The sequence below is a fragment of the Mastigoproctus giganteus genome, chromosome 8 (genome assembly GCF_048544385.1).
Source record: "Mastigoproctus giganteus isolate SK-2022 chromosome 8, ASM4854438v1, whole genome shotgun sequence".
Lineage (NCBI taxonomy): Eukaryota > Metazoa > Arthropoda > Arachnida > Uropygi > Thelyphonidae > Mastigoproctus > Mastigoproctus giganteus.
The window spans coordinates 113116487-113130487 of record NC_143582.1 but is presented as its reverse complement, the minus strand read 5'-3'; the positions used below and the strand labels follow the sequence as shown (position 1 = coordinate 113130487).

The following is a 14001-nucleotide window of genomic DNA, read 5'->3' as shown; positions in this document are numbered from 1 at the left end:
TGAAAGAGTCAGAATTTCCACTGTGAACAGTAGTTTATTGTATATGCCAATGTTATTCTGCAGCCATTATGGCTGTGTTTAAATCATTTATGAGATGGTGAAATATTACTCTAAAGTGGCAAATTAATCATAGCAGTGATGAAATATATTTTTTATTCAAAAAATATTTCATTAAAGAAATAAGAATAGAAATATCATAATAGAATATTTGACTAATGAATAATGAACTAAATAAATTATGGAACTGGATAATCACCTCCTTATCCCTGCAGGAAAAATTCCAGTATCTCATTGACAAAACTCCATGAGCTGAACTGGCAGCCTGCTGCACTGCTCAGAGAACTTCATACCTGATTGCACAGTTCTCCTCCCTTCCCCAGGTCTTTTTCATTCTCCACTATCCTGAGTGTGATATCACACAGTTGGTACGTTAATCTGGGATTACAGCTACCCAGTTACATTGACAAATGTAAAGTACTCCCCAGTCCATCTGTCTAATTTTTCTAAATCTTGTGCAGTAGCCTCCCTGATTGCTTTCATTATCCACCCTGTCAATCTTCATACATATGCAGATTTAGACATTAAGCCTGTTATGGCTTTATAATTGTCATTAATAAACATAGAAAACAACATTGGGCCCAGCACTGAACCCTGGGCTACACTAATAACATTTGTTCAAAAAGAGTAGTGCCCATTGATAAACACTGTCTCTGTCTTCTCTTGCTCAATCATCCTTTTATCCATAGCAGTAATTTTCCCATAATGCCACTCTGCTCCAATTTGTACAGCAGTTCTTTTATGTGTGCAACAATATCATAAGCTTTCCTGATATCCAAGTATATGATATCAAAATTATTTTTGCATCCTGTTCCTTTGTTATTGCATCATAGTATACAATCTGATTGGTCAGACAAGACAGCCTCGTAAATCTATTCTGTGACTATAGTATAACTACATTCCTGTTATGATAGTCGTGCATTACTTCTTTAATCAGGCGCCTCCGTAGCCAGGTGGGCAGAAGTGGTAGTGCGTAGCACACGCTTCTTGATTAGACCGGGGTTCGAGCCTGTGACCACCAAATATGGAGGATGCGGAATGGTCAGTGAATGACCACCGCATATCCATGGAGCAATATGGCCTTAGTTGCTAATGCTCCTAAAAACCAAATAACAACAACAACAACTTCTTTAATCAGTGACTATTATTTTTCCTCGAACAGAAGTCAGGCTAACAGGTTTGTAATTACTCTTGTTAGCCTTTGATCCTCCTATGTTGATTGAGGATACATTCGCACTTTGCCATTCCACAGGGACCTCCCCCTGAATCCAAGGATGCCTCACAATTATGGCTAAAGATTTGCTTACCTCTTTTAATGTAATTAGGTAGAACCTATTCACCCCAGGTACTTGTTTTGTGTTTAGTTTCAACAATTTTTCTTCCACTTTCCTCTCAGTTATCATAAAATCTGTTAGAATTTGATCTTCTGTCACCATATGAAATTCTTTGCGAATATAGATGAAAAATACATATTCAATTTGTCAGTAATTTGAGCAGGATCATAGCAGTTGACCTCTTCATATCTGGTGGACCAATGTGATTCACCCCTTCCTTCTAGTGTTTACATAAATAGTCTTTGCTGCTTTTCTTTGCATTTTTTCCATGACTATCATAATCTTTAGCTGTCTTACCTCATTTGTGATGTCATTGCATACTGTTTTATACCTATTATAGGCTTCTGTATCACCCGGTGATTTTTGTATCCCTTCATTTTTCTTTTTTACCCATGAGTCTTATTCATCTGACATCTGTTTAAATCCCACCCTTTGAATGGTATCTCTTAGTTGGTAGAAAAAGCCCAGTAGTTTCTTTGATTACTTCTCTGAAAGCTTTGAATTTATAATTTGCTGTTAGTAACATCATCAGTTGTTTCATTGCATAGAATTTAAAAACTGTCTTAGATGTAAAGGTGACATTCTGTAGTCACCTTTTTTAAGCAACAGCCTTCTCTTTACCCTTGAGAGTAATTACATCTTTATGTAAATCCCACATCAAATTACTGCGATCAGTGCCACCTAGTGGGTGCTTGATGTGCAGGTTCTTATAGTCGCTGCCGATAATTAGACGAAAAATATTGCATTTTCACATTGCTTCATTAGTGTGCTAGTGTAGGACAGTCATCCAATAAATTCATAGAAACCTTGCTACTATGTGAGTGACCAACACACAAGTTTCATTCAATATATATATACAGTGAAACTTCCCTTTAATGGACAGCCATGGGGAACGAAAATGTGTCCGTTAGAGAGGTGTCTGCTAACAAGAAGTCTGAGGGAGAAAAAAAAAAAAAAAGAAAGAAAAATCGTTAAATGTTTAATGTAAAATTAACTTAAAATATATACAGATTTTGAACAATATTTTTGAAAATAATATACAATTACATACACAAGAAATAAAGTAAAATCGTTAAACGTTTAATGTAAAATTAAATTAAATTATATACAGATTTTGCACAATATTTTTATAAATAATATACATACAATTGTACTATGCATATTATGACTTTATCTTAAGAAAAATACATACAGTAATCACTTATTTTCTTCTGCACCTTCTTCCAGCTGATAATTTTGTTTTTAACATTTGTTTGGAGTGAAGAAGCCATCGAAAGTCCTTCAGTATCTTCTTCAGTGGCGAAAAACATTTTTAAACGATTGATTTGTATGACCGTTTCTTCTATTTTCATCGGTGGTTCGTCGTTAATATGTTCTTCGACAGAATGACCTACTTCCATTTCTTCATCCTCATGAGGAACTTCTTGAAAAATATCGATGATAATGTCGTTGATATCTAGAGCACCATCTTCTGCAGTGAGGTTCGAGTCTATATCTTTGTAGCCAGGGTTACTTGTAGCGGAAGTATCGTACATTATCAATAGATGTTGAAGTTCTTGTTCTTCTTGTTGCTCCACATTGCTGTTCGCAACTTCAATATTTGCGTTTGAAGAGCCCGACTTTACAAAACAGTTCACAACAGTTTGTTTTCTAATTGCGTTTACTGAAGAGGAAATCCATTGAATCGCATCAGGATGCTAATTTTCTTTGCAAAGTCACTCGCACATGTTCAATCGTTCATGTTTGCAATGAGATGTCTTAAAACACGTTTTCTGTAGTGAAGTTTAAAATTTTGTATTATCCCTTGATCCAAGGGCTGACACTCTGCAGATGTGTTTGCTGGCAGAAAAATGATTTGAATGTTGGACAATTCAATGTGCTGGTGAGATGCAGCATTATCCATGAATAGAATAATTTTTCTGTTTTGACGAATCATGTTTTGGTTAAAGTGACTTATCCATTCGCTCATGATATCTTGTGTCATCCACGATTTTTTATTAGACTTCCAGTCAACATTCAAAATATTCAACTTTATGCCCTTGAAACAACGAGGATTTTGTGGTTTTCCTATAACAAGAGGTTGTTCAAAGTCTCCCAGCATATTTGTACACAATAGTACAGTCAAGCGTTCCTTAGAAATTTTTCCGCCTTGGCACTTTTCGTTTTTTAGACTCATTGTTTTTTCCGGAAGAGCTTTAAAAAACAACCCTGTTTCGTCACAGTTGTAAATATCCTTAGCTTCAAAATCACGACATAAATCTTCCAATTTGACGGTCCACTCTGTTACAACCCCAGTATCAACAGATCCACCTTCACCACTTACGGTTTTCCAAGAAATTTTATGCCGAGTTTTGAACTTGTCTAGCCATCCCACAGAAGCTTTGAACTCATTTACTCCCATAGATTTCGCAACCTCCAAAGCCTTTTCCCTAATAATAGGCCCATTAATGGGAATTTTTTTAGCATGTTCGCGACAAAACCACTCATACGTAACATTGTCAATTTGAAGTCCAACAGTTTTCAGGAATGATTTTTGAACCTGATCATTTCCGTGTTGCCAAAATTGTTTGAGCAGTTCATTTTTTTTCTTTAGGATGTCGCTTACCTGTGTCTTCCCGATTTTGAATTTTGCAGCGAGATTGCGAACACTATTTTTTTGCCGATCATATGCATTAATGAGTTAGACTTTATCTTTTAAAGTTAAATGTTTATGAGAAGACATTGTGTACTTCACACGACACTGAACAAAACTGAAAACTGAAACTCAAAAGACGAAAGGCCGACCTTATCAAATGCACACACCGAATTCATCAGAAGTTTTACACATGCCTTAAAATTCTTGAAAAAGGGTTTAGAACCACGACGTAAACCTTGATAAAATTCAGAGAATCGGAAATAGAAAATAAACACACGATTGAGGCAATACGTGGAAGAAAAGTTCCTAGAAAAAGGGCCATGAGCTCGCCTGCTGTCCGTTATGGGGAGATCAAATTAAGTGCTAATCTAAACGAAACAGTGCAGATTGCCTGTCCGCGTCCGTTGCAGAGAATGTCCGCTAGACAGAAGCTGAAAACACGTTAAAACCAATGGAGGTGAGTTGGGGAATTTGAAAATGTCCGTTGTAGAGAGAGATGTCCATTAACGAGAGGTGTCCGTTAGGAGAAGTTTCACTGTATATATGTATATAAAAAATAGGGATAAATGTAAAAGTTTTTCCAGATCAGATTAATGCCATCAATAGTAGATTGAACATTACACCAGTCTGTAATCTAGTTATTATAGTAAAAGTATAATATGTACTATATAGATGCTGAATATGTATATAAACATAACAGTATACAGCGGACCATAAAACCAAGATAACTTATAAAGACTAAGATAGCGTATGTAGGTCTACAATGCCATACCCTGGAAATAAACATATAATTAGTAATAATATATAAATATATAATACAGTAATGATTATGTAGCTAATTATTGATATATAGATACATTGAAAGGGACTTTTTCAAGGGCTAACCCTTTAAATATATCCCACCAATAATTAATAGAGCTATCTGTTTCTGATTGCTATCTGCCTGTTTAACTAAGTCCAATTTTTAAACTTAAACATAAGGTTAATTTGGTTATAATTTAGCAGCAAACAGACAAGATAACATTTAGCCCCACAGATAACTTCAAAAAGAATATATGGAAAATAGAAGGCAAACTATAATTTTCAATTTCTGTTGTGGTAGTTTTATTTGATCTAACCCAAATTTTTCATATTTGAGGGAAATATGAAAAATTTGAGGGAAATTGAGGTACTATTACTAGGTGGTAGATGACTCTTATCAACCGGTGATATACCACCACTTTGCTTGAAGTGGTGGAACCCATGTTTAGTCTCTAGAGCTAAGGTCCGGCCAACCCTTCCCTATCTCTTCCATCATGCAGTATGATTGATGATTTTTGAGGTTATGATGAATGTCGTGGCGAGATCCAATATTCCTTACATTTCGAGGGTACAGCTCTAAAACGGTGTTCGCAGGCCGGCCGCTAGTTAGTACACCGGACCAAACCTATTGGTAACTCTCTAGGAGGCTTCTGGATCAGCTAGTGTATAATCTTGCTACCTCTACTCTGCCAGATAGTGACTGGAGGGAGTCCGAGTAGTGTGTATGCTGGGAGCATTGTCGAGGCCACGTTATGTCAAGGATCTGGGTATATTCTTACCACATGTACGCCATATCCAAAAATTTCTTTACTTCATACAGCATGTCATCCCCACTTTTTCTTACTATTGAATACACCATGAATTGTCAAAATAATAGAGCAAGCTTATCTGCGAAAAGATCTAAACCTCCCATGGACTTCCTAATTCATTTCACAAATATACGTGGTCTCAATTCTAATCTCAACGATGTCTATTTCCACTTGCAGTCTTCCAAACCCCATGTACTTTTTCTGACTGAATCTCAGTTATCGGTTGATTCAACTACTGCTCATCTCAGATGTCCAAATTATTTGCTGTATGATTCCTTTCGCCTCAAAGGTGGTACTTGTGAATATGTCCGTTCTGATATTCCCTGTCAGAGACTTGGCAATTTGGAATCTCCTCTCTTTGATCTTCTCTGGCTTAAAATCTCTTTACCTCATTGTGTCAAATTCATCTGTTGTCTCTACCGTTCTCCCAACTCCACTAATCACTTGGAGCTCTTTGACTTCCTCTCTTTGCAACTTGACCTTCTCCAGTCCAACTTTCCTAACAGTAATTTTCCTTGGTGATTTTAATGTTCACAACTCCAGCTGGCTTCCGTTTTCTAGTCACACCGTCCCAGCAGGTCGAGATGCGGAGGCTTTTGCAATTACTAATGACCTAGCACAGATTGTTCATTTACCTACAAGAATACCAGACAATCCTAATCATACAGCCAATACACTTGATCTTTTTCTCACAAACAACCCTTCTAAGTACAAGGTCGAAGTGAGAGGTCCTTTAGGCACTTCAGATCACAACTTGGTGAATGTCTCTTCTCCAATGGAACCTTTATCTCATGGCTATTCCCAACCTCGTATTGTTTGGCATTACAAGAATGCAAAATGGGATGACCTGCGAGACTTCTTTTCTTCTTTTCCTTGGTCTGATTACTGTTTCAAAACTTCAGATGTCAACGTTTGCTCAGATCGTGTCAGTGAAATTATTCTTGCAGGAATGGAATCCTTTATCCCACACTCCACTTTAAAATCTCGTCCTTTATCTAAACCTTGGTTTTCCAATAAATGTGCTAAGGCTGTCCAAGAGAAGAATGTTGCATATCGTAATTGGCTTGTTTCTAATTCTTCAGTTTCATTTTCTGCCTACACCAAAGCTCGCAACAATTGTAAAGCAGTTATTAATCAGTCCAAACTAGAGTTTGAACAGGCTAAGAGTAGAAAACTTGCTTCTTGCCCTAATGGTAGCCGAACATTCTGGTCTCTTGCCAAAGCTATTGGCCGCAACTTTTGCCCATCTCTGCTCCCACCTCTGTCCAAACCAGATGGTTCTGTTGTCACTTCAGCCAAGGATAAAGCTGACCTGCTAGCATCCCATTTTTCTTCCAGCTCATGTATTAATGATCTTGGTAAAACACCTCTCACCATTCCTAACACACTCCATTCAATGCCTTCTGTGGTCTTCCGTCAAAAGGATATCAGAAGGATTTTGATGAATCTTGATGCTAAGAAAGCTCCAGGTCCTGATGGTATTTCTCCACTTGTTCTCAAAACCTGTGCTCCTGAACTTACTCCTATTCTTTGCCGCCTTTTTTCACTTTCTTATTCCAAAGGTGTTTTTCCTTCTGCTTGGAAATTTGCTCATATCCAGCCAGTTCCTAAAAAGGGTGACAAATCCCTCCCATCCAGTTATCGTCCCATTGCAATTACTTCTACTCTTTCTAAAGTAATGGAGAAATCAATTAACCGCCAACTCTTAAACTACCTAGAAACCTTCCATCTGATCAACGATCGCCAGTATGGCTTCCATCAGTGTCGATCCACTGGTGATATTCTGGCTTATGTTACCCATTGATGGAAAGGTTCGGTGAAACACAAGTAGTTGCTCTTGACATCTCAAAGGCTTTTGATCGTGTTTGGCATAAAGGTCTTCTAAACAAGCTTCCATCTTATGGTTTGCCAACTGTTTTTAGTAATTGGTTATCCAGTTTTCTCTCTGATCGCTCACTGAGGGTGATGGTAGGATGGCTCTCTGTCTTCTAACTTCTCCACTAATGCCGGTGTCCCCCAAGGTTCATTTCTTTTCCCCACTCTTTTCCTCTTGTATATCAATGACCTTCTTCCATTGACTGGAAATCCTATCCATAGTTTTGCCGATGATAGCACATTGCATTTGACTTTCCATTTTGAGAAACCTTGTCCTGCTCAATCAGCTTCAAGTTCTCGAAAATCTGCTGCCAATTCCTTAAATGCCGATCATCAGGTAATTCTCCAGTGGGGTAAAGACAACTTAGTTGATTTCAACCCTTCTAAAACTGAGTCTTGTCTTATATCTCGCAAAAAGGATTCTTCTGCTCCTATGCTTATCTTTAGTGACACTCCGATTTCTAGGCAAAATGATATATCTCTTTTGGGGATTACCCTGACTTCTAATCTCTCTTGGCACAAGCACATTACAAATATTGCTTCCTCTGCATCTAAAAAACTTGGTTTTCTCTTTCGCTCTCGGCGTTACTTTTCTTCCAAACAGCTGCTCACTCTGTATAAATCGCAAATCCGCCCTGCCATGGAATATTGTTCCCACATCTGGGGTGGTGCCCCCAAAACCTCTCTCAGGCTTCTTGATTCTATTCAGAAGAGGGCAGTTAGGTTAATTAATGATTCATCTCTAACAGAGTCTCTTCCCTCGCTTTCTCATAGACGCACTGTTTCTGCTGCATGCCTCTTCTACAGATACTTCCATGGGCAATGTTCTTCTGAATTGGCTTCTATAATTCCCGCTCTCTCTTTCAAAACAGTTCGAACACGTGCCGCCACCAGCCAACATCCATTTACTGTCCAACTTCAAACCCACAGAACCAACCTTTCATCTTCCTCATTTATTCATTCAACGTTTTCTGGAACAACCTTCCTTCATACGTATTTCCTGAAAATTACAATCTACAGAAGTTCAAGTCCAATGTCAACAAATATCTTCTTTCGTATTCTCAACCTCCAACCCAAGCACGGTACTAAGTACTATAAGTTCTAATATCTCTCGTGTTTGGGGTTCACATAAAAAAAAAAAAAAAAAAAAAAACTATTACTATACTTATCCCTACTTCCTTTCTCCTTATATCAGCAGTAGCTTTCTTTTGCATAAATATAAATCAAATAGAACTACCACAACAGAAATTGAAAATTATAGTTGGCCTTCTATTTTCCATATATTCATTTCGAAGTTATTTGTCGGGCTAAATGTTATTTTGCCTGTTTGCTGCTAAATTATAACCAGATTAGCCTTATTTTTAAGTTTAAGAATTGGACTTAGTTAAACAGGCAGATAGCAATCAGAAACAGATAGCTCTGTTAATTATTGGTGGGATATATTGAAAGGGTTAGCCCTTGAAAAAGTCCCCTTCAATGTATCTATATATCAGTAATTAGCTACATAATCATTATTGTATTATATATTTATATATTATTACTAATTATATGTTTATTTCCATGGTATGGCATTGTAGACCTACATAGGCTATCTTAGTCTTTATTAGTTATCTTGGCCATATGGCCCGCTGTATACTGTTATGTTTATATACATATTCAGCATCTATATAGTACTTTTACTATAATAACTATATATATATAATTTGTGTGAATCATGGTACTTATGCGGGGGGGAAGGATTTTCTTGATTTCTGTTTATTTGATTTTAATTAAATTTAAGGTGGTAGTAGAATGACAATTCATGCAAGTCCATTCAATTTAGTCAAAGTGTTATAAGTGGACAAATAGATAGACATACCAAAGCTAATTAGTGCTTCAATCATTTGATTGATTAGTTGGTATAAAAAGCCCAGTAGTTTCTGTGATTACTTTCCTAAAATCTTTGCATTCATAATTTGCTGTTAATAACATCATCAGTTGGTTTCATTGCATAGAATTTAAAAACTGTCTTAGACTTAAAGGTCACATTCTGTATTTACCTTTTTTGTAAGCGAAAGCCTTCTCTTTGCCCTTGAGAATAATTTCATCTTTATGTAAATGTAATTTACATAAAACTCATTATTACATCTTAATATAATAATGAGCTTAAAAGCACCAGTGAGCTTACTTCTCCCATGTGTTATTTGACTAAATGGGTTTTACTGTATAAAATGTGGTAAATAAAGGCTGACCAGGCTAGCTGGGTGGGTAAAGTGCCTGCCTGGCAACCCAAAGGTCGGGGGTTCGAATGCCACCTCGGACTTGGATCAGAGTAGAAAATGCAAAACCTTGAAGGTGCAATATGGCCACAGAAGCTGATGTGCCAACAACTAACAAAAAAAAAAAAAAAAAAAAGATAAATAAAGAATGGTGCAAAAATGTATGTATTGCCTTTCCAGGGCTTCTCTTTTGGAAGACCAAGCACAGCAGCGGAGTTTGGATTCAGCCCGAGAGTTCAGGATGAGGGTACACATTAGTGTTGATCATAATGATGATAATGAACATCATACTAATGAAGAAGTGCTGAGACATGTAAGTAGGAAAATATTTTTAAATACACATACATATATTTTTATTTATGAAACTTGTTTTATTTATTTATTTTTAATCACTTTACTCCAATAATGATATCACCTAAGAACAGTAACCAATTAGAGGTTTTACATTATAATTACACACTAATTACATTGACATTGTGTAAAAATCATTATGGGAATCCTATATTTTTACCAGGGAATTCATCTTCCTTTATACTTCCATTTATTCGCCATGCATGGATTTAGTCTCAAAGCTTGCTTTTATTCCTTTGTCCTCTTGCAAGGTTTATTTATCTCTAGGCAGGTCTTTCAATACTATTCTAGTTACATTTTACCTGGATGCAATTATTCCTGAAAAAATCTCAGTTAAGAGAATTTCTGACTTAAAATATAATATTTCTAAACTTTAATATTTCTATTTATTATTATCTTTATTACTATAAATTCATACCATTGATTTTAAAAGAATACCATTTCAAAATGAGGACATCCTCTACAAGAGAAAATCACAATAAGTTAGCATTTGTCCGACTTTACGAATATTAGCAGGTCTTAACTACACAAGTTGTCTGTACAACATGACTAATTATATTGTTGAGCTTGGCATTGCGAGACATTATTGCATGTTCATTTGGTGTATTTTTATTTATGAAAGACTATGTCAAGGTAAGTTTTATTGTTGGGCATGTTTGTGTGCTGAATCCTGAGGAGAGTTTCCATTAAGTAGTTTATAGTAGATGTTTTTGGGATGACAGTGTATAGATGTTTTTGTTCCCCTCCCCCTCTTTTTTTGTGCATGAAGCAACATTCAAACTGAAGGGAAAATTTTCATTGCCAAAAATGGACTTATTCGTTTGGGCTTAGAGATCCTAGGCATCAGATAAGGGGACAACTGTAAGAACCATTTGGTTTAAAATTTCTAGAAGTGGATGAAGGATGTAAGTGCTTGCAATCTAGGCCATAAAGAGATGGATTCCATTTGGACTTGTTAGTTTGTTTGTTTAGTTATCCTTGTGAAGTCATCTCAACTCAAGATTAACACTATGAGATGTGCTTTCATAAAAGAATGGCAAGTGACACATATTGAATATAGAGGTTTGAAGTCTATGCTTGAGTTTGCTTCTTATATACCTCGTAGGGTTAAATTTTCTTCTTCTCCATCATCTTTACACACACACACACACACACACACACACACACACACACACACACACACACACACACATATACATATGTACATACAGTTTTTCCCCTTCTCTTATCATTGTGTCATAGATTTCCTTGGAGGCCCCTTCCCATAGCTGTCTGATAGAGCATGTTGAACCTTGGCAACATATTTATGATTGCTGAATTTACAAACAAAAGCTGTTAGTCCATTGAATAGTACTGTTGGGTTAAATGTATTAGTTGAGTTTATCCTTCTGTGTACTTCAGGATGTGTTTCCGCTTTTATATTGGTTGTGTGCTAATGGGAATTCAAAATCACACTAATAAACAAAAGAATATCATTTCCTCTGTCACATATATCAAAGTAAGTGAATTTGCAAGTTGTGTTGCTTTCAAATACTAAATCTTTTTTTGACTAAATCTTGAGTATCCCGATGACCCAGAGAACTATGCTGGTGGTAGCTAACTACTGGTAGGGCCACCCTAGCCAGACAGGTCAAAGGGTAGGAGATCAGATGAAGAGTAATATACTGGTCCTCCAGGTTGGGGGTTGTGCGGGAGACTGGTTCCCTCCCCATGTAAAAAAAAATAAAAATCATGAAGCTCAGAGGAAAACCAGATGGACAAAAGGACGCGACTAGGAAAAGGAAATGAAAAGGAATAACGGACATTTTAAATATTGTAACATGGAACATAGGAGGAGGATTAGGATATAAAGAAGTTGAACTACTTAAACACTTAAAACACAAGAAAGTAAATATAGCAGTCATAACAGAAACAAAGAAAAAATTAAAAGGTACGAAAGATTATGATTCTTATACAATGATATACAGTGGAGTAGATCAAAAGGAAAGAGCCAGTGGAGGGGTAGCAATATTATTAGATCGGAAAATACAGAGCTACATATTTATAAATAATAGAATAAGATTTAAATTAGGCAGAGGTTATTTATGTATAATTGGAATTTATGCTCCAGAAGATGGTAAAGAGGAAGAAACAGATAAACTTTATTTAGAGTTATAAAAAGAACTAGATAAGAATGTAAAAAAAAGGACCGTGTAGTTATTTTGGGAGATTATCATGCTCAGGTAGGGAATAAGCCAATAAAAAATATTATGGGATGTTATGGAGAAAATAAAGTGAATGGAAATGGATATAAATTAAGAGATTTTGCAACATTTAATAATTTAAAGATAAATACATTTTTTAGAAAATGTGATATATATATATAAATATAAATGGTCGGCAAGAGGTACACAATCAATAATAGACTATGTAATAGTAAATCAAAAATTAGCAAAACAATGTCGAGATACTAAGGTGTTTAGAGGAGATGATATTAATTCAGATCATTTTTTAGTGGCTTCAAAAATAGAGTTATGGGCTAAATGGAAGAAAAGCTATTAAACAGAGGAAGGCGGAGTTGAATTACAAAGTATATCTACTTCAAGAAGAAAGTATATACAAAATTTATATGAAAAAAGGCTTAAAGACGAAATAAGTAAAACATCGGAGAGAGGACAAATAAAAGAAGAATGGAATAATATACGAAATATAATTCAAAAGATAGCAAAAGAGACACTAGGACAATTTAGGAAAAACTAAAAGGAAAACTATTTAGGAAAAGACGGGGGGGTAAAGATATGGAATGAAGAAATAGCTAAAGCAATACAAGACAAACAAGATAAATATCTTAAATATATACAAAACATGACAAGGGAGAATGAAGAAATATATAAACAAGAACTTAATAAAATTAAAGATATAATAAGGAAGGCTAAAGCAGAGTCATGGGATAGATTTCTAAGTACAATAGAACATGATGTTCATGGAAGACAAAATTTGGCATATAAAATGATGAAACACTTGAATAACTCAGAGAAAGACACTTCAAGAATAAATATAATAAAGAAAGAACAATGGAAAAAACATTATGAAGAATTGTGGAAAGACCCAACATATCAAACAGAAGAGATACAGTTAGACCCAGTTAGTGACATAGATCCGATAACGAAGGAAGAATTGGAAAAGGCATTGAAAGCTACAAAAAATAGGAAAGCAGTGGGAATGGATGGTATAAATGCAGAACTGATCAAGTATGGAGGAAGTTTTTTAAAAGATAGGATACTAAATTTATTTAATAAATGTTGGGAACAATATAAAAAATACCAGAGGAATGGAAGATAGCAAAAATTATTTCAATATTTAAAAAAGGAAATAGAAATGATACAAAGAATTATAGAGGGATTAGCATATTAAATACACTATATAAAATGTATAGCAAAGTAATAAATAATAGAATTAAAATTATCTCTGATGAAATATTAATAGAAGAACAAGCAGGATTCAAAAAAGGAAGATCATGTACAGATAATATATTTGTATTAAAACAAATAATAGAAAAACGAAAAGAGTTTAATTCTTTAGCATTTATAGATTATGAAAAAGCATTTAATCGAGTAAACAAACGAAAACTATGGGAAATATTGAGTAATAAAGGATATCCAAAGCATCTTACAAAAATAATACAGCTATATTTGATATAGCCAAGTTGTAGGCCTAGTAAAAGAGCAATCACCTTTAAGGTCGCCACAGATATGCCAAGAAAACTGCTCATACTTGATGCTTGTCAAGAGAAGTTTCATGGATTTATTGTGGATTTCTCTCAAATGTGCAGAATATGCTAAGGGTTCTGATGGTAACTTATCTGTTACAAAACAACTCTGCTTTCAAACTCATTTTTGGGT

The 14001-nt window shown here is 35.4% G+C and overlaps 1 protein-coding gene across 3 annotated transcripts in view; it reads left to right on the top strand.

The window, feature by feature from the left end:
• The window catches only part of Nedd4 (E3 ubiquitin-protein ligase Nedd4), an 811340-nt gene that overhangs the window by 266270 nt on the left and 531069 nt on the right, over nucleotides 1–14001 (top strand). For all 3 annotated transcript variants that reach the window (XM_090378867.1, XM_090378869.1, XM_090378870.1), the window contains one exon: nucleotides 9950–10082. In XM_090378867.1, the coding sequence (XP_090234993.1) occupies nucleotides 9950–10082 (133 nt within the window). The remainder of the gene's footprint in view (nucleotides 1–9949; nucleotides 10083–14001) is intronic.